General features: G+C 39.4%; 1 protein-coding gene across 1 annotated transcript; it reads left to right on the top strand.

The window, feature by feature from the left end:
- The first annotated feature begins 4186 nt into the window (after positions 1-4186).
- On the top strand, positions 4187-20875 carry LOC108714257 (lysine-specific demethylase 4A). Its single transcript, XM_018258306.2, has 22 exons — positions 4187-4804; positions 5649-5838; positions 6248-6423; positions 7362-7476; positions 7566-7759; positions 7897-7946; positions 8495-8598; positions 8882-9019; positions 9296-9474; positions 10497-10678; positions 11635-11927; positions 12912-13032; positions 13506-13690; positions 14107-14302; positions 14582-14658; positions 14805-14860; positions 15039-15147; positions 15233-15418; positions 17691-17858; positions 18160-18279; positions 18450-18542; positions 18678-20875. The coding sequence occupies exons 2-22, from the start codon at positions 5701-5703 to the stop codon at positions 18816-18818; spliced, it is 3021 nt and encodes a 1006-aa protein (XP_018113795.1). The 5' UTR covers positions 4187-4804; positions 5649-5700; the 3' UTR covers positions 18819-20875.
- Positions 20876-23919: the final 3044 nt, after the last annotated feature.

Here is a 23919-nt window from a genome sequence, read left to right on the forward strand (position 1 = left end):
GCCTTTATGTTCAAATGCTGCCCCTCATGAACACAGACAGTCAAGGCAAAAGCACGTCAGCTCACCCTCAATTTGATGCAAAATGGTGTAAATTAAAGGACAGATTGCAGAATCTGAAACTAATGCCTAGTTGTGCTAATTAGTGATATATTTTACTTTAATTATATTTATTTTATTTTACTGTGTTTCATACTGTTATATTTAAAGTTTAAATTATTACCTATTTTGGTGGTTACTGAGATATTAGCAGTTTTACACTGCTAATACCAGGATTTAGGTTCAACAGCTTTGATGTTCAGTGTCTATGCAATAACTGGCTATGTACTGGGAGAATTCAATCACAATCTGAATTTAGAGTAAGATATATTATTGACTAGAGTTAAAATAACACAAATTTACAGCAATTGATTTCATGAATATGGCAGCAATCTCCATTTTGGAGTTAAATTGTTTGAGTGAAAAGTAAATAACATCAAATTCAGAAAGAAGGAGATGAACTGGTGAAATTGCTTAACACCAAATTGTTGATTAAAAAAAACTTTTTTTGGTGTAGGGTGGCATAAAAGTAAAGTTGATGATTTTCTGGGGTAAATGAGCCAATTTGGGAATTCTCCCACCTTCCCAATCCATGCCCCTTTCTGTATTTAGCTAACCCTTGGGTTATGGACTCTCAGTTGAGCTAAAAGACTGGTCTTAAAGGAGAACTAAACCGTAAAAATGAATATGGCTAAAAATGTCAAATTTTATATACTGCACCAGCCTAAAGTTTCCTAACGCAAAAGTACAAAAAAAAACATGGTGGCTTAAAGAAGAACTAAACCCTAAAATTTAATATGGTAAAAATGCCATATTTTATATATTGAACACTTATTGCACCAGCCTAAAGTTTCAGCTTCTCAATAGCAGCAATGATCCAGGACTTCAAACTTGTCACAGGGGGACACCATCTTGGAAAGTGTCTGCGACACTCACATGCTCAGTGGGCTCTGAGCAGCTGTTGAGAAGCTAAGCTTAGGGGTCGTCGCTAACTATCAAGCAGAAAATGAGGTTGTCCTGTAATATAAGTAGGGATGCACCGAATCCACTATTTTGGATTCGGCCAAACCTCTGAATCCTTTGCAAAAGATTCAGCCAAATACCGAACCGAATCCTAATTTGCATATGCAAATTAGGGGTGGGAAGGGGAAACATTTTTTACTTTCTTGTTTTGTGACAAAAAGTCACGCGATTTCTCTCCCTGACCCTAATTTGCATATGCAAATTAGGATTTGGATTCGGTTCAGCCTGGCAGAAGGATTCGGCCAAATCCGAATCCTGCTGAAAAAGGCCGAATCCCGAACCGAATCCTGGATTTGGTGCATCCCTAAATATAAGCTGATGCCACAGGGCTGATTATTAAATTCTGATGCTAGTTGCACTGGTTTCGGTGCTGCCATGTAATAATTATCTGCATTAATTACTAATCAGCCTTATATTATGACATTTATATGATATATGTATTAGGGATGCACCGAATCCAGGATTCGGTTCGGGATTCGGCCTTTTTCAGATGGATTCGGATTCGGCCGACAACAAGGGAAATCGCATGAATTTTTGTCACAAAATAAGGAAGTAAAAAAGGTCTTCCCCTTCCCACCCCTAATTTGCGTATGCAAATTAGGATTCGGTTCGGTATTCGGCCGAATCTTCCACGAAGGATTCGGGGGTTTGGTCGAATCCAAAATAGTGGATTCGGTGCATCCCTAATATGTATACTATATATATATATATATATACACTGTATACTGGGCATCGGTCCCTAAGCTCAGTAAGTGACAGCAGCACAGAGCATGTGCAGTGAATCAGCAGAAAAGAAGATGGGGAGCTATTGGGGCATCTTTGGAGGCACAGACCTTTACTGCCAAAGGACTGTGGTTGCCTTGGGCTGGTACAGAAACCCAAAACATAATGTATAACATTTCCAGCTACTTCTTTAGTTAAGCTTTAGTTCTCCTTTAAGTTAACTGTTAGTATGTTATACAATGGCTAATACTAACAAACTTTCCATTTGGCCTTCATTTTTTTCTTTTTTATAGTTTTTGAATGATTTACCTTCTTTTTCTGACACTTTCCAGCTTTCAAATGGGTCACTGAACTCATGTAAAAAACAAATGTTCTGTAAGGCTACACATTAATTGTTATATACTGGCCACAGATGCAGATATAATAGTACAAAACAAAGTTGTGTAGACTGCGGTCTAAATCGTCTGATTTGTTTTTTTACTGCAATCCTACAATTTTAATCTGAATGGGTTAAGTGGCATTGAAACAAATGTGCGATATCCTAAAGTTCATAGTTATAATAATAAAATCTAAACGTCTGTGGCCGCTGTAGCAGTGTAAAAGTGTGGATATCTGGAAGAACTCTCCAATTATGCCAAACTCCAACCACATTATTCCCAGGCTCCACCCCTTTCACATCTCGGGCCCCTGACTGTAACACCCCGTTGTCCTTGTGTAGATGTTGGCTGAGCGTTTATCAGTATCAGTAGCGTCAGTCAGGGTTCGGGGGTTTTAAGCCAAAATGGGCTACTCATTTAAAGCCCAGGCGGGTTTTCAAAGTACAAACTAGCCAAGGTATGGATTTGGGCTACTTTTTGGGCCTTTGGCTCATTTGAAATTTGGAAACCAGCCATAGTTTTTTTCCTGCCCTAATGTGCCAAGCCTGCATCTCCCAATGCATGTTGGGTAATGTAGTTTTTGTTTAATAATTTGCCAACTGCCAAGTTTAACGTAAGACTACAATACCCATCATGCAATGGGATTGACTGTGTAGAAGTTGGGAGTTACCAGTTTTTGGGCTCTGTACCTCCATCTCCCGTCCCTCTTTCTGGGGACTTTCCTCAATTTCAGACAATTTTGGGGCAAAAATCTGCTGGCCAACAAAATGTCTAGAGGTTGACCTGTTTTTAACCAATATTTAAAGGAACAGTAACACCAAAAAATGTAAGTATTTTAAAGTGATTAAAATATAATATACCGTTGCCCTGCACTGGTACAGTTGGTGTGTTTGCTTTAGAAACCTTATTATAGTTCATACAAACAAGCTGTTGTGTAGCCATAGGGGCAACCATTCAAAGCACAGGTTACATAGCTGATACCAGATGCACTTTGTAGAATTCCATTGTATTCTATACAGAGTGTATCTGTTTTCTAAGTAACCTGTGCCTTTTCTCCTTTTTCAGCTTGAATGGCTGCCCCCATTACTACACAGCAGCTCGTTTATATAAATTATAGTACTCTTTCTAAAGCAAACACATAACTTTTACCAGTGCAGGGCAACAATATATTTAATTTTAATTAATTTAAAATGCTTTTATTTTTTGGTGTTACTGTTCCGTTAGAGAAATTGTATCGTGGCCTTATAGGGTCCCTATACCTCCTGGGCCCCCTCTGTCCCTGGTGACGGGTGAATCTGTCCCATTCTGCTTCATGGGAACATTTGTTACTGTGAAAAATTCAAAACGGCACATAAATTCATGAATTCCTTCAGCTGTTTTTCACTGCACATATTGTGCTATGCTTGGGCTACTTTTGAAGTGCCTCTTGGCTAGTTTTAGCCTGGTTTTTGTAGCTGACTTTGGCTGGTTTTCAAAACTAGACCTGACAACCCTGCTGTCAGTATCAGTAGTTGGATGGCGTTCGCTCTGCTCCCGGCACATGAGTGAAAGTGTGAGGCAGCAGCAGCAGCAGCAGCACAACAAGAGTGTTGCAGTTGTGAGGCGATAACGTTGCACGGTCGTAAATACAAAGCTGCCAGTGTTGCACCGCCAAGGTTTATAATTGGCCGCTGCCTCAGAGTCTCGCTCTGTCAAGAGGAATATCTACTGTAAAACGCGTTATTATAAAAACGACGGGCGCAATTCGCGTACAAAGAAACAACGACTGAGCACAGGCCACTCCAGTGAGAGAGCGCTTATGGCGAGGCCTATTAGTTTATTGAGCGTGGATTTGTACTGCCCCGAAACAAGGAAACAATGTCGCCCTGTAAAGAAAAACATCGCATTGCGCGTCTCCTCCCCGCGTTGCTGACTGGTTAGGAGCCCTGCTCATCAGCCTGATTGAACAATAAAGGCAGCAATTCCCCCGGGGCAGCCAACCGCGTGTAAGGCACCTCCTACAACAAACACACTCTCCGCCAATCGCCGCAGAGCTCCTGCTACATTTGCAACCGTGCTCGCACTCTCATTGGCCGTCTAGCGGCCCATTCGGATAAGCTATTGTTGTTCGGAGCGATTAGGAAGCTAAGCGCATGCGCATTGATTGAAAACGAAAGACAGTCCGAACAACGCCAGCTACGAGCAACACCGAGACTAACGAAGGAAAAACACCTCCTTAATGCCCTAAGCGTCAAACGGACAATGACGTGACAAGCCGGGAAATCTGTAGCGTCGCCTGACTGCCTTGTGTTTGCCTTTTAACTGCCCACGCCTTCATTTTATTAACATCACATTCGAGATATTGGGATCTTCAGGTCAGACAAGTGCTGCTCTTTAAGCCTCACGCATGAACACTTCCGCGACGAACAATTCTTTGCTTTTGTTCAAGCGAAAGTAGGCTTCAGCCGTGATACACGGTTCGACCAATAAGAAATCGACGCACGTTTCCCTGTTTGCGGCTTCCGGTTATCTTCCTGAGAACCAATCACTCGCGGAAGATGTGACGAAGTCCCTCCTTCTTTACTGTTTCCGGTGCCGACCATCAGTCATCTTGTTGTGAGCTCCGATACAGAGGAGGGTGTGGATCAATAGGCTGTCACATCTGTGTAGGTGTCTGATACTTTCTTTTTAGCTGCTAGTAATTAGCAATGCAAATTGGTGTGGGTGTGTCTCTCCAAGGACTGCTTTCAGTGACGGTTGTGTGGTTTACACATACCACCATAAGGGTTTTGACAGCCAGAGAATTTAATCAAGAGAGATGCCATCATTTTTTTTTTGTGTTAAGCCTTAACACTTATTTTTCACCGTTGTTTTTAAATTGTTCACCAGAAATAAAGACTTTTTTTTTTTTTTTTTAAATTGTGTTCCATTTTTTACAATCTCTCCAAGTTTAAAGTTGAATGTTCCTGTTTTTTTTTACTTGTTTATTCAAGGTTATATATAACATAGTCATCATTCTTTACATTTGTACAAATTTCAAAATTTGACAAAATAACAGCAAATGAAACATTTTAGCAACTGGAATGTGCCTGTTAGGCAGCTCAGTGTTCCAGGAACAGATTCTGAACTGTTACCAATTTGCTACATTAGTTGATACATTTCTCAGCAGCATCTCTGGAGTATTAGCAACTATTGTATCAATTCTAACAGCTGCCTGTAATGAAACCCAGAGATTCTGCTCAGCAGGGACAAAGATAAGAAATGTATCCACTAAATGTAAAATCTAGAACACCACTGCTTTAGAAAGACATAAAAAAGGTAAAAAAATAAAATGTTTCAACTTCAATAATAGAAAAACGGTCACATGTAAATAATAGAAAGTCATTTAAAAAGTATTTCTGGTGAACTATTTGAAAACAACTGAAATAACTGTTAGAAGCTGATCAATCCTGTTAAAGGTACATATAATTATAATAATATCGGCCTTTCTGTTTTGTTTTTTTTCCCCAGCCTTTTTTTTTTTCTAAGTCTCTGAGAAGCCTCTAAGGCCTTTGGCTTCAAGATGGCTGGAGAGAATGAAAACCCTAATTCGTCTTTGCGGATCATGACGTTTTATCCAACTATGGAAGAGTTCCGCAACTTCAGTCGTTACATAGCATACATTGAGTCCCAAGGGGCACATCGGGCTGGCCTGGCAAAGGTAACAAGCTTACTGCTTTTACTCTATATTCTGAGTGAAAGTGAATTTTTTTTTTTTTTTGTCCTACATACAAAGTACATCTTTATGCAAAAGTATTTGTATACATTAGTAACTCTCCCACAGCAATTTAAATACAATGTTCATGTGTTTTTCTTATTGCTGCAGACGAACTCCCAGACAGAAAAGAAATACAGTTAACTGTAATCCAAAATACTTACAAAAAAAAAAATTAGATTTAATTGAATTTTTTAGATCAGACAGCAAAATTATCCCAACAGTCAGGAAAGCGTCATAGAAATCAAACGGCTTGGAATGCATTTATTATGCACCTTATATTCACTGTGGTTTTTAAATTAACACAGAAGCTGAGTTAATTCAACAATAACATCTCTCCCCTATATTTTTGCAGGTGGTCCCTCCAAAGGAGTGGAAACCGCGGGCTTGTTACGATGACTTGGATGATCTTGTGATTCCAGCTCCTATTCAGCAGGTGGTCACTGGGCAATCCGGGCTCTTCACACAGTATAATATACAGAAAAAGCCAATGACCGTCAAAGAATTCAGACGTATTGCGAACAATGATAAGTAAGAAACGCCATTCAAGTCTAAAACAGAATTATATCAGAACTTAAATTGCACACACCTCTGTATTCATAACTGATCAGCATTATCTATTTATGTATGCACTGTACTCAGCCCATTGTGTAACACAAGTCATGTTATGGTCAAATCTGTAAGCCCTGGAGCAAAGTTACTTTATGCATTGATTGTCTCAGAACCAGTTATCATTCTTTACTTATTACTTTTAAATAAGCAACTGTGTTTTGCATTCTAATTTTAAAAATATACTGACACTTTTTATAAATCACTGGGATGTTATTTCTGAGGCTCAATTTCCTCCCATATTTTGTCAGGGCAGCTACCCAAACTTCTAGGCCCAAATCACTAAGGAGCCCTGTAAGCGTGGCTGCTTCCTGTTTGCTCCTCTGGAAGTGTAGCAGCTCAACTTTATAAAGTACCATATTGTGTGTTTGATCAGAAATCGCAGGCCCTAGTAGAGGCAAAAATTAGGGTGTTCCTTGAAAGTGTCATTCCCAGGAATTTGAGTCCTGGGGGTGATGGCAAACAAACATCAATTAAAATAGAAAGCATTTATGCATATACAGGAATGAAATAAATGGTATTACAATTCTAATGAACGATCTTCAGTTTTTTGTTTTTTTTTGTTCAGAATTTTATATAGATTTATTTAAGGTAAGGAAACCTATTTGTTTATCATAGACTGCCCTTTTTGTCTGGGCACATGCCTGATCTCAGGCGTGCTATAATGGAAAATATCATAGCCCCTCTCTCATTTATTAGACTTGCTGAAATGTGTTATTAGGAACAGTCTCTGCCGTCTGCGGTAGCTGTGGGCAATAGTCTGCAGCAGAAGCAACCCCAATGATTGCTGTTACTGGAGGTGGACAGTATTTACTTAAATATCCCCTTATTGTTGTTCCTTTGATTTTGTTGTGTTCTAGGTATTGTACTCCTCGCTATGTTGATTTTGAGGACCTGGAGCGCAAATATTGGAAGAATTTAACATTCAATGCCCCTATTTATGGAGCAGATGTAAATGGTTCCTTATATGACAAGGTATATAAGAATTACTATATTTTATACTGTTTAGCTGAGTAAATGACTTGTATGTAAAATGCATTTTTCTTTCTTTCTTTCGTTGAAAGCATGTGGATGAGTGGAACATTGGGCATCTGAATACAGTACTGGATACCGTGGAAAGAGAGAGTGGGATCACAATAGAAGGAGTGAATACCCCATACTTATACTTTGGGATGTGGAAAACGTCCTTTGCTTGGCATACTGAAGATATGGACCTTTACAGCATCAACTACCTGCATTTTGGTGAACCAAAATCATGGTAAATCCATTCATTTTGAGTGCATTAATCCTTATTAACTTCTTGTATTATTACTTAACATCTGCCATTAAGCTACAATTAATAAATAGCTTTGGATAGTAAAATATTTTTTTAATAAAAGGATTGTTATTTTTCAGGTATTCCATTCCTCCAGAACAAGGAAAGCGACTGGAGAGGCTTGCCAAAGGTAGGGAAAATGTTCTATATTTCTTTTCCACCTGGAGTAGTAAAATTAACTAGCAGGATGTTTTTATAAATTGTCTGCCTGTAGCACTCCATATGTAGTAAAATTACGTGGCAGTTGCTCGTATTTTGGTATGTAAGATGGGAAAATATAAAATTTGCAGTTCTGTTCCAACTGGTGATGGACAAAGCCTTGGGTTAGGAAATTTGAAGCTGTGATTGCTCACATTGAAGCCTTTGCACCTACTTAAGTGCAGTGTTGTTTTCAGCATTTGGTTCCCCATTTTCAGGCTTTGCTCTAAGTGATCATTTTAAAATGACAATATTCCAGGCCCCTGCTTAAACTATTCCTTAATTTATATAGCGGGAACATATTCAACAGTGCTTTACTGTGTGTATACATCATTAACATATGTCCCTGCCCCTGAGAAGCTTTATATTCTAAGGTGAATTGTAGTGTTGTATATATTTCCTCTGCAATACTATATGCACACTTCAAAGATTTGCTTCTAAGTAACTTATCTTTTATCATTGCTTGTGTTTATGCTGTAGGCTTCTTTCCTGGAAGTGCTCAGAGCTGTGAAGCTTTTTTACGTCATAAAATGACCTTGATCTCACCATTTATACTGAAAAAGTATGGGATACCATTTGAGAAGGTGCGTGAACGGAGTGCAACCATAACAATTTGCCCGCTAATTTTATTTTTCTAACTTAGTATTTACATACAGGTATGCATCCCTCAACATTTTTGTCCCGACGAACCATGCCTAGCTGGAAGTGACTCTGTTTTGCAAATATTAACTTCTTACACTTTATACTCTTGATTAGTGTAGCTTTAACATTCAAATCTTAAAAATCTGAATGTAGAAACAATGAGCATTAAGTTTGTAACCATTAATTTGATTAATACTTTGGCTTTTGGTAAATGTTGTATTCCAGGTCACTCAAGAGGCTGGAGAATTTATGATCACCTTTCCTTATGGTTACCATGCTGGCTTTAATCATGGATTTAATTGTGCTGAATCTACAAATTTTGCTACACTGAGATGGATTGAATATGGAAAGCAGGCAGTTTTGGTAAGAACAGTTGCATGCAATTTGCCACAGTTGTGGTTACACATTTATAAATATTTTAAATTCAAGTAAAAAAAGCTGTGTGCAAATGGACGGTACATTTGTCAATACCATTTTGAAATGTCTACTGTTTTTGTTTTTATTCTTCCAAATCACTGTTTGGACTTGGCAACTGCCCAAATTCCTATGACTGGCCCATGGCAATACACAGGAAGTAAGTTTTCTGCATGCACTTCTCTAGAAAGAAAATTTACACTTATTCATATTTTCTATTTACAGTGCTCTTGTAGGAAAGATATGGTAAAAATCTCCATGGATGTGTTTGTAAAAAAGTTCCAACCCGAGCGGTACAAACTCTGGAAAGCTGGGAAGGATTGTACTGTCATTGACCACTCTCTTCCCACTCCAGAGGCTGCACAATTCACTGATGAACAGGCAGAATCGGATCAAAAGAAAAGGTAAGCCTTCCCAAATTCAGGCTACATCTTTTGTGTTTGCGTTGTAAAACAAGTAATCAATCCAACAGGGAATTATGAATGTAATTTTATAGTCAATTGACCGTAAACTGAAGTAAGGCATATATTTTCCTGCAGCCCCCCTAGTGTGGCCCTCCATTAAAGTTTGTCTGCTTTGAATGCTTGCCTTTGTGTAAGCATCTTAGAGTGGTCCTGATCAGTTTCCTTGCTCTGGCTGCTCTATCCTACCTGTGTGTGCCATTAATCATGTGGTAAGTAAGCATATGGATTTTAGGGATGTCTCAATATGACAAACTTTTTCACATAAGAGTCATATCCCTGCAATGAGCATCAACCTTTTTTTTTTTTTTTTTTTTCTGGTGTGCTACTATCATTAATGTCCGTATCATCTTAACATTTTTTGTGATAACGTGGGTCTGGGTTAAAAAAATGGGAGTGGTCAACACTGGCTCCGTTATCGGGACTCCACCACATAGGCCAGAAAAATTCTGCCCTCGGTACCACAGAAGTTGCACAGCACTGCTGTAAATTATCCTTATAAATGGTGCTTAGTGATGTCATTTCTGTCACATGACCGAAACTTGTCTTTTATAATAAGTACCTCCTGTTGAAAAATATGACAAAGGAGCATGCAGTTTATAAGGATATTATTTACAGTTTGGTCCATGACTTGGCCTTCGGCTTCATGCTTTTTTTAATGCGGTCATGGAACTCCTAAGCGACTTATAATATCCTTATAATGTAGAGTCGTAGGTGTAGAATATAAACTACATGTATCAGATACGACTGACTATGTGAACGTCGCACGCTGCAATTTTATCCAACAGTCGTGTTGTGTGTAGTTTGTAGCTACGATGTTTCTATCACTTACATTATATTAGGTGTCTCCGACTGGTCGCCTGTTTTTCCTCGCATCACAATGCATCACAGCACATCACTCTGTGTAGTTCTGCCCTAAAAGTGAATGTATTCTAATATTTCTATGTTCTTCTCTATTCCTGCAGTGTGGCTAGACACCGTATAGGAACCAAAAGGCACCGTGTATGTTTGGAGGTACCAGAAGAGCTAAGTGGAAATGGAGACTTTCCCAAGGAAGAGCTGTGCTCTGAATCAGGAGATATGGAATCCACCTGTGTGGGTAAAAATGAAGAAATGGAGAGCAGCCAGGATGAATGTACTGAACCAGGCATGTTATCCATTGCTTATTTATGTAAGCTACGAATATTACAAAACCTATGAATTTACATGCAGGTCCATCAACCAGCTGAAAACGAGCAGGATTGTTTATCATGTCCGTGGTTGAATGAGTTCTAAGATGGTGGATTGTTGTTGTTTGTTTTCTATAGATCAATCATATTCCACAGTGCTTTAAAGAGATTATACATTATTCAATTTAGTCTCTTCCAGGGCAGCTTACAATCTTCAATTCCTATCATATTCACACACATTTTGGTTAAGCTGCCTGTGTAGAAGGAACCCAGAATACACAGAGGCAACCCAGACATGCTTGGGGTGCATCTGCAAACTCCTTGAAGATAGTGTCCTGGCTGGAATTAAACCTATGACCTCACCTATGCAAGGCAGCAGTGCTAGCCACTGTAGCACCACGATACCACAAAGGCAACAAAAAACAGCTTTATTATTCATGGTCTTGTTTGATGTGATATCAGTAATATCTTATATATGTCATGCTGTTTGGAGTTCAGCTTGAAATATGATTACGTTGTTAGTCCCAAGAGTGCAAACTGCAAATTTACTGCATTTTGAAGACCATCAGCTACTGCTTAGGTCTACTATAAATCGGAAGGAATACAGAAGCCCTGTGCATTGATGCTTTAGCTCAGCAGGGATTTAAATACCTTTTATTAATCGATCTAGAATGCTATAGAATTAGCTCAGCTCTGTTCAAGCTGACAAGAGATTTAGTTCTCTGGCATCTCCAGGGGGGGACACAGGAGACCTATGGTGTAAAGCTCCATGGGGAAGACACTTGATTGAAACAAAAAGATGTGGGTTTATGCGCTAGCACTTTCTGCATAAGACTGCATTTTGTATTCAATTCTTCCCATCCCCAAAAATGTATCTTGCGTTTCTGTTTGTCACTGGCTTTGTAAAAAATATTTTCACATCTGTACTTAATAGGCTCTTCTGGACAAGTCTTTGAAACACTCAAAAATGTTGAAGATTTTAGTCTTGCTGAGCAGGACCCCATCTCTCACTCAGAACATCCCTCCACTAGTGCACAAAGCTCAGCATCCTCTTCTTCGTCACAAGATAGTTCCCCAGACAGCTCCAGCTCATCAGATACGGACTCTGATGCACAACAGTCTGTCTGTTCTGGAAAGCTTCACAGCTATGCCAAGGGGCAAGGCAGTGTTCAAAAAAGGAAGAAAACAGGCAATATGGCCAGCTTCTCAGAGCATGATCTGGAAGAGGTATGGACAAAGAAGTTGATTAGGGAAAGATCGCTCCAGTGTAGCTCCAGATATGTTCATATGTATTCTGCTTGCTGGAATTTCAGGTCCTGAGAATGAAATATTAATGTCCTTGAAACTGGAGATACAGGCCATATTTTGTTTGGTCTAGTCTGCCATGTTTTCTACTCGCATTTCTCAGGTTATCTCAGTATTCCACTAGGATGGTGTGCCCAAATGATATTCCTGATAATAAAAGCTCAACGTTTTCTGTAAATTAGTGAATGGGGCATGTATCCATTACGTACTGGTGCAACATTAAAGGGGATGTAAAGACAAAAATATAACCCCATTTTTACTTTCTTTAATAATAAAGAAACCTATTTCCAGTATACTTTAATTAAAAAAAAAAAAAATGTGTACCATTTTTACAAGAAACCTGACTGCATGCAGTGAATTTCCCCCTTCGTTTTACTTGTTCTGACTGCTGTGGATAGGAAACTTCAGCCGGGCCCTTGCTGCTCTGCAGGGAAATTATTCAAATGGCAGGGGCAACCCCCACTTCACTTCACAGCTGTGTAGAACTCAAGCAGCTTTGTTTGTTTCCCTGTAGAGCAGTCAGTGTGTAGAGATCCATATTGGATTTCATTATTGCCTTTACAACATGACTTGGGACAGCTGGGAAATTGACAAAATGTCAGATTTCAAAATTGAATATAAAAAAAGTCTGATTGCTCTTTTGAGAAATGGATTTCAGTGCAGAATTCTGCTGGAGCAGCACTATTAATTGATTCATTTTGAAAAATTTTTTTTTTCCCATGACAGTATCCCTTAAAGTGTAAGCAGGCAAACTGCTGCAAGAGAACTGTCGGTACCTCCTGGTCAACGGAGATTCTAAGTGCAGGGCCTCGGTGCACTGGCACAAATCTTTGCACTGTGCCTATAAAAAATAGGCCCCATTCTCTCACATACCAGTTTGTGAACTCTTGTCCAACTTTCATACAGGTAGCTGAGAAGCACATGAAATCCTTAAAGGAAAACAGAAATGCCAAGAGCCGCCGACAGCCTCTGTCCAAGCTGCCACGTTATCATCCATTGGTAATGAAGGATAGTGGCAGTGATGATGGTAAGCTCACAATGTAAACGAGTGCCAAGAAAACACATTTTATATAACAGTGGTTATTTTAAATCCATTATTGTCAAGGAAGTCTATTTCATGAATAGAAGCAAATTCAAGAAAGATTCAGTAAGAGGTCTTTTCATAAAAGTCCAAAAAAAATCCAGTGTTTCAGTCACACCCTATCTTGTGAAGACCTGTATATGCAACTGAATAGAGACAAGCACACAGATATTTCAATAGGGAATTACATCCCTTGACTACAATCTATTTTTGTAGTAATGCTGTACAGTGTGGCATTCACAGAATTGTGTGTGACCCCCCCCCAGAAGTTTCAAGTTGATGAGTGCGTTTGTTTAGATACATATCAGCTGATTCATAGTATGTTTACTATATTTCTCCATCATGAAGCAACTTGAGAATCACAATTTTCCAGAGTTAAAGTACCACACTAAAGAGTGCATTTTTACTTATAACTGCAGATCAACCAGATCAGCAGCTGCTGATGGATGAGGAATTTGAAGACAGTGAGACATGGGCAAAGTCCCTTAACCAGCTTTGGCAGAATCGGCCACCAAATTTCCAGGCTGAAAAAGAGTACAACATTGCAATGTCACTTTTGCCACCTCACTGTTCTATTTGCATGCTTTTCAAGGCATACCATCAGGTGAATTGCACTTTTTTATTGCTGTTCAGCAGCAATTTCTATATAGTTACATTCCTGTTGACACAAACTCCTGGTGTGTGTGTATCCCTTAGAATTTTTTTTAAGGTTTATATTTTACCATGTTATAAGTATTGTTTACTATTTTTACATCAATAAATATATATTGGAATAGGTTGTTATTTACAGAATACAGATTGTTGTGAAAAATGGTAGAAATGTGCAGCAGTGGAAAAAAAATTCTTGATGTATAAATGCATGAACATTTATTTTAAGTGGGGTATATTTCTCCAACAACATTTCATTAGTTGATGTTGATGGTTAATGTCAAAGCCAATGATGTACAAATAATTAGTATTTGTGTTGTTAATATTCTGGTGTAACACAGTATGTGAGCTGTCGCTGTTCTGTCCTTTTAGTCTGAATGTGAAGGAGATAATAAAACTGAACCGAGCTCTATTCCATTCCACCTGAAGACAAAGCCTCTTATCCCAGAGATGTGCTTCACAACAACAGGATGTAACACAGAGATTAATCTATCTGCTCCTTATCTGGAAGATGATGGAACTAGCATCCTAATTACATGTAAAAACTGCTCTGTCTGTGTACATGCCAGTAAGTCTCCTTTAACATCTGTGTATTTGACATAATTCCTACTGGAAACTTGCAGACTTTTTTTTTTTTTTTTGTGTGGGGGAATAGTCTAACCAGTGAAAGAGTACCGTTGTGTTTAAATATGTACTACAATGGACAGCAATTTGTTTTCACCAAAGTTCCCAACTTACTAACTAACCTAGCTACTTGTTGCATATGGAGTCAATGGCACAACAGAAGTGATCTATTCGCAAAGTAAAACGGCATCCGTTCTTTAAACACGTTTTATTATTTGTGTAGGCTGTTATGGAGTCCCCAAAGAAAAAGCTGTGGAAGGGTGGTTGTGTTCTAGGTGTGAAGAAAATGCCCTGACTGAGGTAAGAAACTCCATTTTGTAAATGGTTTAAAAATCAAAAAGAAAAAAAAAAAAAATTTGATATGGTGCCACATTCTCAAGATTTACAGAGAGCAGGGTCAATTCTTGCAATGTGGATTGACATGTTTCTTAACCATTATCTCCTAGGATTGCTGTCTGTGTTCTTTAAGAGGGGGGGCCCTACAGAAAGCAAATGACAACCGGTAAGTAGTGGCTCAAAAAAATATAACTAACTTTAAATTGTTTTATTGTAATTACATCATCATAGATGGGGCACGGTCCTTGATATTAAAAACAATTTGTGTTTACAAAGATGACATGGCTGCGTACAAAAATGTTGCAATTGAGTTGGTCATCGGAAATCCTGCTTGTTTTTGTTAGGTGGGTACATGTGATGTGTGCCGTGGCAGTTACAGAAGCAAAATTTGTGAACATTGCTGAGAGGCGTCCTATAGATATCAGCAGAATTCCACTGCAGAGATTTAGACTGGTAGGTACTTAGTGAAGCCAAGAATTTGATGTTCTGTGTTTGAAGGGCATGGTCTTAATTTTTCATTTATTTTGTTTGACAACAGAAATGTGTATTCTGCAAGAAAAGGAGAAAGAGGGTTTCTGGATGCTGTGTACAGTGTTCCCATGGGCGCTGCCCTACTTCCTTTCATGCCTCCTGTGCACAAGCTGCCAGTGTGATGATGCAACCAGATGACTGGCCATTTGTGGTTTTCATTACTTGTTACAGACATAAAGCCTTACAGAATGAGGTATGGTATTGGCTGGAATTAGGATTCTAAAAAACCTAAAGTTTTATGAAGACAGACTGTAAATGGTTGTGGTCTAGGGACTTGTCATTTATTTATATTGTGCCAACAGAGTTACTCAGCACCTGTTGCAGTTAAATAATATTGTAGCAAAAATGGATTTAAAGGCAAAGAAGGAATTCACTTTTTTTCCCCTGGAAATGTATATTAGGAACCATCTTTCCTGCATTTGCTAGTTGTCTCTAGTTCAGTCTTGGACTCTATGAACAATCTGTGCTTTTTTGGGTAAAACATAGCCACTACTTTATTTACCTTTTCCCAGGTGTCCCTAGCACTGGTGGGCATTTGCACATGAACATTAGAGCAAAATTGTAATATGTTACACTACTGCATATTCACAAGCTCAAGCAGGGGAGACGCCTGGGAAAAGTTATGATAGTGTTAATCACAACGTTGCAGCTTAGTTCTGTGATGTGAGTGTTATTCTAAATTTCTACTTGTTTCATATGATTGACTTCAGTGTTTATAATCCGTGGATAAGGTCAGAGTCACTTCATTATAGTGAGTGTTTGCGTGCATTGAAGAAAAAGGTAAGATGACAGTGCATCAATGTGCCAGTTATTTCTTGGTGTGGTTCAACTTTTTCCTAAAAGGCACAAAGTCCTGAAGGAAAAAAAAAATAGCATTTGGATTCAATAGGGGTGTGTCTAAACATACTGACACACCCTAGTGATTGCAACTTTCCTTGTTCTTTTCACCATGGGCGTATCTTAACATATACTGACACACCCTAGTGAATATAACTTTCCTTGTCCCTTAATGGAGAATTCAACCGTTTTCAAAAAAAAAAAAACATACCTCCTCCCCACGTAGACCCTCCTCCCTCCTAACATAGCTGCCCCCCGGGGACATACCCCTAACTTTATACTTAACCCTCGGCGCAGATTCAGGCATCAGAGTTCCACTGAGCCATCTTCCGGGTCTTCGTGTTGGCGGAAACCAGCAAATTGCTCCAACTGTGCATGCTCCGCTTTGCCAGTCTCCCGCTCAGCTTACCGAAGACCCGGAAGATTGCTGCGTGGAACTCCGATGCTTGAATCTGAGCCGAGGGGTAAGTATAAAGTTAGGGGCATTTCCCCAGGGGGCAGCTATGCTAGGTGGGAGGGGGTCTATGTGGGGTGGGGGTAGGGGTTTTTTTTTTTTTTTTGTAATGGTTGAATTCTCACTGAATATGAGTGATAGAGTCTGAATTCAATTTAGCAGAAAATTGAGAGCCTCAGGAGATCAATTAGTTGGAATTCATTTTAAGCAGAAAATAAAACACTACTGTTTTGGTTACACCTAAGGCATTTGGGCAATGTTGTGCAGATGAAAGACGCAGTAATTAGTAAGGTGATTCTGTGCAGGTGAATGAAAGGTGAAGTGGGAAGGACTGGAGAAAATAAAGAAGAAATACAATGGTTTTGGAATGGTAGTTTTAGGTAGCAATATGATGCTCCAAAAGAGAGAAGGGAAAAAAACAGCATGTGACTTGGCATTATTAAGAAAAATAGCGGTCTGCAGTAGACTAGTAGGTCATCTCAATCTGTATTGGATACATCTGAAACACTTTCCTAGATGTATTGGAGGAGGGAGTAAGGAGGTTGAACTGTATAAAAAGCTACTTTGATAATAAACTTTTTAAATCAAGAGAGAAAAGAAATCACTGCTGCATCAGTTTTAAGCTCCCTCTGCAGCCTTTGACCCAGCTGAAGAGCACTCCTCTGTGTCAAAAATTTTAAATAATGACTATTTTATTAGTATTATTATTATGTATTTATGTAGCGCCAATATATATGAGAAAGTGTTAGGTTTCTTAAGTGGGTACAGTTTTGTTGATTACATTGTGCAGAAACAACATTGCAGGGCTCACATATGGAATTGTGGGGAAATGATGGATTAGGTGACCGTCAACAGACTATTAAAAGGAATTGTAGCATCTATACAATAATTGCCAGGAGAGCTGAGGATAGGAGTAAATTAGTGCTTGATTGAAAGTGGATGGAAAGTACCAAATGTAAATGTTTAGTTTGAAGTGGCAGTTGGATGTTAGAATTTGTTTATGTAGTGGAATGCTGAATGTAATACTGTCCATCTGAAAGACCGGGAGCATTAATATTTCAGACATATATAGTTTCATTTGTTACAAAACATGATGTTTAGAGTTTTTATTTTAAAAGAGGAAAATAGAAATAGAGTTTATATCACCACTCATCTGATTTTATTCCTGTTGCAGGGCAACGACTCAGCCAGAGATATTGTGGTTGGGCAGGCTGTGATTAGCAAACACAAGAATGGTCGGTACTACCAATGTGAAGTGGTTAAACTGACAAAAGAAACATTCTACGAGGTCAATTTTGATGATGGCTCCTTCAGTGATAATCTGTATCCAGAGGATATAGTGGTAAGGATGACATTACTGGAGACCCTGTCTTCTGGGTGTTGAACCAGTTAAAAAGAAATGCCCCACCCTCCCACTGGCAATTTAGTTACGCTACTGTAAAGAGAGCTGGAGCACCTATGGGATAGTCATATGGGCCCGATTATAGCTGTAAATGGTTGGCAACATGTCTTACAGTGGCATAAAATGAACTTGTTTAGCCATAGCTATGGTTGGGGGACTTTTCAATGGGCAAAAGTGTCCTTTAGTTAATATTTCCAATGTTTCTGTGTTACTAATCAGTTTCACGTTTTTTTTATTGCAGAGCCGTGATTGCCTCAATTTGGGTCCCCCTTCAGCTGGCGAAGTTGTGCAAGTTCGCTGGACAGATGGTTTGGTCTATGGTGCCAAGTTTGTGGCATCCCATACTATTCAAATGTACCAGGTAGGTATTCCCTGATATTCCAGCAGGCTTATACAAATAAACTGTCAGTTTGTGAAGTTCTGAATAAAAAGGGCCAGTGTAATGATAATTTGAAGACTGATCATGTGCTACTAGATAAAGTAATCCTCGGTGATTGTTACCCAACTGACTGACTAACAAATATGGTTTAGGTGGAGTTTGAGGATGCATCTCAGTTGAGTGTTAAGCGTGATGGTGTGTACACACTTGATGAAGAGCTACCAAAGAAAGTAAAGTCACGACTGGTACGTACCAATCATGATTCTTGAATAGATGGTACTGATTTTGTAAGAAATCAATGGTTTTTGTTTTTAAATTTTACTACATTTCTGCAATTTCCTCTAATGCAACTACATTTCTGCTTTTTGTACTTTTTATAGTCTGTTGCATCCGACATGCGCTTTACAGAAATCTTTACAGAAAAGGAAGTGAAGCAAGAGGTAAAGAGACAGAGAGTCATCAACTCGCGTTACAGAGAAGACTACATTGAGCCAGCCCTGTACCATGCCATCATGGAGTAAAATAGAAGTACTGGTGGAGAGGCCGGCTTCTAGCAAAATAAAACTGTGGCCAAATAATTCATATCAAGTGGACATGGGACCGTTTTCTTCTTCTGGCAGTCTGGAGAATATATATTTTCTTTCCTTTTTCCCCTTTAAAATAAAATGTCCTATCATGGAGTGCAAATCATGGCAGCCAAGTCAGAAAAACAATAGATTCTTTGCTAAAACTACGGCCTGCTGCCTATTGTGCTTGTACTGGGCCACTCCTGAACAGATGTGAGGACATGAAAAGCCCTTGAAGCCAGATTACATCTTACCAACAGTGTTACTGGTGCTTGTGTGCTTTCCCCTTGGAAAAAAAAGGGGACATTTTCCCTTCTTTGCTGAGCAAGATCAACCTTCTCGTTCTGACAGTGGAATATTTCAAACTGCAAATTGTTTTCCTTCTTATTCCACTTTGGTTTGTTTTGATAGACTTTGCATTAGGAAGCAGGACTCATTTTGATATTTAATGTTTTTGCCTGCAGCACTTGTGAAAGCTAACTGCTGAGAGAATAAACTGCAAGTTTGTATTGATGCTTGAAGGTATTCTGCTACCCTAAAGACTGTATTACCTAGTTAAAATACTCTTGGAGTAAGGATAGCATCCAGGCTCTTGTGTGATTCAGCTGATGTCTACCTCTTTTGCGATAAGTACATGAATAGTTTCAAGGACAGAAACTAGCATTCCCTATTTGATTGACACTTGTATCACCCATCATTAAAGAAGATTTTAAAGTCCAGGAACCCATTTTGCAGCCCAACCATCCTTTGGCTTAAGGTCTGGCATGTGGTCAGACTAGCCTGGTCTTCTAGATCTTCTAGAGCAACGGATACATAGAAACATCTTATGGACTGTTGTTATGCTGTAGTTCTGGTATTAAACCTAAACCCCCAAAAGAAGCATTTGCCTCACAGTTTGGGATGTATGCTTTTAGGATTGAGAGATATGTTCAAATTATTGAAAGATGAGTAGACTTATGGCTTGGCCTACTTCAGCCTGACCTGATGCAGCCTTCTAGCTCTTGTTTCTTAAAGTTAGTGTCATTTTGAAAATTTATTTTCAGGAAATTTGCTTTCCATGGTGCAAAAAAGAAAAAAAAATCTGACATCCTCAGATTTTAATGCAGATTTTTTTTCAGTTTAATTTATTTTGACTAAATAATTGTATAAAGTAATTTCTTGGGAGTTTCCTGGTCAATACAAACAGTGTTTTAGAGCTTAGGCCTAAATCTGCAGTGAGTAGAACTAGATGTTACAATAGACATGATAAACATCATGAGCAATTTGAAGAGTGAATTAGACAATATATTTTGTAAAAGCACACACGTTTTTTTCTCTCAATGGAACAGAAGAAATGTAAATATGTTTTGATATGGAATACAATATACTCTAATGCATCACCTTTAATTCTACTGGATCCTAGGGGTGCAGATGCAGAATTGTGTTAGGTGATGGCTTTTCTCATTTTAACAGCATAAGAGAATTAAATGTACAGTATGTTGGGAACAAACCCTACCAGAATACAGTGGACACGCCTAGAAATGTGGGAAGTTGATGGTACAGTAATTAGTGGCATACGGCAGATGCCACACCAGTAAAAGATGGGATTGTTACTGCATCTCATATTTCTTAAGGAAAACTATAAAACTGCACATTTGTGAAGTTTGGCTACATTACAAAATATACAGATGTTATGCTGTACAGTAGAAGGTTGCTGTGTATCTTCATAAAGGTAATAGTGCAAGTCAAGACTGACCCACTAGTGAAAACAGCACAGGGACTGCAAATATCCTAGCTCCTGCGTGGATATACAACCTTTACATTTCTGAATATTTCTGCCTTCACACCGCTGCAGGACATTATAGTTTTCCTTTTAACTCTTCAAAAGTGTGTGAACTTTTACTGTTCCCCTAAATCTGACGCTTGTTTAAAAAAAAAAAACAAAAAAAACTTCTGCTTTTTTTTTAACTATTCTTTAAATTATATGGCAAGTTAGAGCATAAATTTTAGCAATAAATGTGTGTGATGTACAACTCTTGTGTGTGACTATTGCTTTCATTTCATAAGAAAAAAGACGAGCAACACCTTCAGTTGGGCATAGCATTGTCCAATGTGGAGATTTCTTAGAAGGCAATATTCTTATTTTACAAGAACTGGAAGAAGGGATTAGGCAAAAAGCCTATGAATGAGTCGCTCGCTGGATGCTCGTTTATCTACTAGGCAAATTTGCACCTGAGCATTAACTGATGGCAATGAAGCATATTTTTGTTTTCACTACAAACCTGCATACTGTGGATTGAAATTCCTATTACTGATTTGTTGCTATGTGTTACTGTCTTGTATTCAGTGGCGTGACTAGAGACAGCGGAGCGCATGATGATGGGTGCCCAGACTGTAGAATTGAATGCACATAAATCCCCTCTCCAGAGCCACTGTTGAATTTGCCCACCCCAGTGTGGGTGTAGGGTTACTGTTCACAATGGGCCCGTATTTTTTGTGGTTGGCCCAGCAACTGCTAGTTACACCACTGCCTGTATTGGTCAATGCGCCCCAATGTCATATGTACCAACCTGCCCAATTCTGATCTGTGTCTGGGCCTAAGGTAAGCATGATACAATATTCCCTTTTCCTTTGCTGAACTCCATGTCAGTACTCACTGGGATATAGCAAGCTGCTCTTTCTCAGAGGGGAGGCCATTATGCTCTGACAACCTGTAATGAAGAAAGCCATAACCCTGACAACACCCACAATCATGCAAGTTATGATGATATATATCCCCATAGCCCGAATTAGGGCTAGTGAAATATACTGAACCATTTAATTGGAATAAGAAGTACATTGACCTATAATCAAGCAAACAATGTACTAGCTGTAAGATTGCCCAGGTACAGCAGCAGTACAAGTCAACAGTCCCAAAAAGTGCATTGTATTAATACATACTGCAGAACAGTCAGGCCCCAGAAATTCCTGCAATTTGTATCAAAGGGAAGTTTGGCCCTTGATACCTACAACAGGTAGAATATCTGCCATATATGCTTGCTTTTAAAGCAACACTTTATCCCAGGAGCACTGCATTTAGTAGAATGTGTTAATAGAACATTCAGGGGGTGATTTATGAAAAGTCGAATGTTACGTTTTTAACACCTCGAATGAACTCAAAACTCGAATTGTATCTTGTTTAAAAATTATGTACGATATTCGTTGCGTGTATGGTGAAAAACGAGTCGACTAATATCAGCCGAAGCCGAAGACTTGGCTATCGGCTCATCGATCGGGCTGGAAGGAAAATTTTGATTGGGAGCCTTCATAGAAGCGGAAATTGACAATTCAGCTGTACACTTGTGTATTGAAACAAACGATCTTTCTTGGAAAGATCTTTTTCAAGAAAGATTGTAATTTTTACGTCTATGGCCACCTTAATTTAATTTAACCTACCCACTGACTATTGGTTTTGTGGATTTTACAGTGAAGCAAAATGGTCCAGTTCTCCTTTTCACTATAAGATGATAAATTAGAGAAGCATAATGGGTTCTGGATACCGTGGGGCAATTACAAGAACTGTCAGGTATAGGAGCTACCAGAAGTGGTCCCTTCCTCCTTCTTCTAAAACTCATTTTAAGCATATCCCATTTGCCAAAGCACTTCCTTACTGTTAGAAACTACTGTCTTTTTAAATAATTTGTATAAGTTCTATGGTCAACAAACACCACTCACCAAGGTGATATTTAAATATATTTAATGTGTAAAAAATGTGTTACAGAAAATACATACAAATTAACAGATACCTAGCCAGTCAAATGCTCTATTGACAGCCTACCAAAATAATATGTATGTATCAATATGTTGTATAAAAGTTTTGTGTATGTCTGTATTATGTGAGAGTCAGTGTGTGTCTGTGTGTGTGTCCAGTGTGAGAGAGAGCAAACTTCTCTTTGTCCAGGGATATATTCAAAACCTGTGGGATACACATCCCCCAGCCTACCCATAAATTCCATATGTTAATTGTAACCTAATCCCTCCAGACTTGAGGAACTAATGGAGTATGGGAACCAGTGTGTGAAAGATGTGTGAATGACAAGTCATGAGTGCACAAATGAAACATACTGTATTCAAACGTAATCAATACTGGAATATAACCATTTTCTCTTGCCTAATTGGGGGACACAGGCACCGTGGGGATGAAGATCCTGCAGCTGGAGATGGACACTATGTTGCAAAATAAGACTCCTCCTCCTGCTCTGGGCTTCATCCCCTGCCTCCTCCTACAATCCTCAGTTTCTTTTAGTGTCCTCAGAAGGAGACGACACGCTTTTCAAGTCTTGTGGCTGGAGCACTGATCAGGGCCTCAGGTCTAAGATCACGCCACACCCAGGGGCCACTGATTCATTCAAGCGCCTCTCCAGCTGATCTTCATTGCCCTTTAGCCTTCCCGCTCTCCGGAGGTCTGCAGGCTGGCTCCTCACCCCCTACGCTGCTTTCCCGCTCTACGGAGGTCTGCATCAGCGGTTTACATCCACCCGGGTGTATAACAGTATAATAGCTCACATATAAATATATATTTCACAGCTGTGCATATATATATTTATGTGTGTCTCTTATCCACAGGGGAAGTCATCCACAGGGCTCAACTCAGCTGGCTGCCTCTCAGTAGGTGAGTACTTTAATTTTTTATTTTACTCTGTCACCCTCTCTGCGGCTCTTTTACTTTACTCCGCTCTCTTTCCTTCATTCTAACCGCCATTTCCTGGTGGAACGCATTGCGTTCCACCATCCTCCCCCTCACTGTACTCCTCTGCCTTAGGGACGCGCGCCTTTTTCCCTGGTGGAACGCACTTGCGTTCCATCTCCCTTCCTCCCTCCCCTTTACTTCCGGCCTGGTCTCCCGCCAGGCGCACACGGCTACAGCGGTTTCCAGAGAGGAAGGTGCGCACTCTTCTCCGGATCTCCCTCTGACCAGGTAGAATCCCTTGCGACCGGAGAAACTTGCATTTATTCTCCTCTCCCAACGCATACTCTCTCTCTCAGCCCCTCATGTCCGGCTATGCGCTCCTTCTTACATGCGCCTCTGCCCACTCTT

Source organism: Xenopus laevis, chromosome 4L (assembly GCF_017654675.1).
Source record: "Xenopus laevis strain J_2021 chromosome 4L, Xenopus_laevis_v10.1, whole genome shotgun sequence".
Classification (NCBI taxonomy): domain Eukaryota; kingdom Metazoa; phylum Chordata; class Amphibia; order Anura; family Pipidae; genus Xenopus; species Xenopus laevis.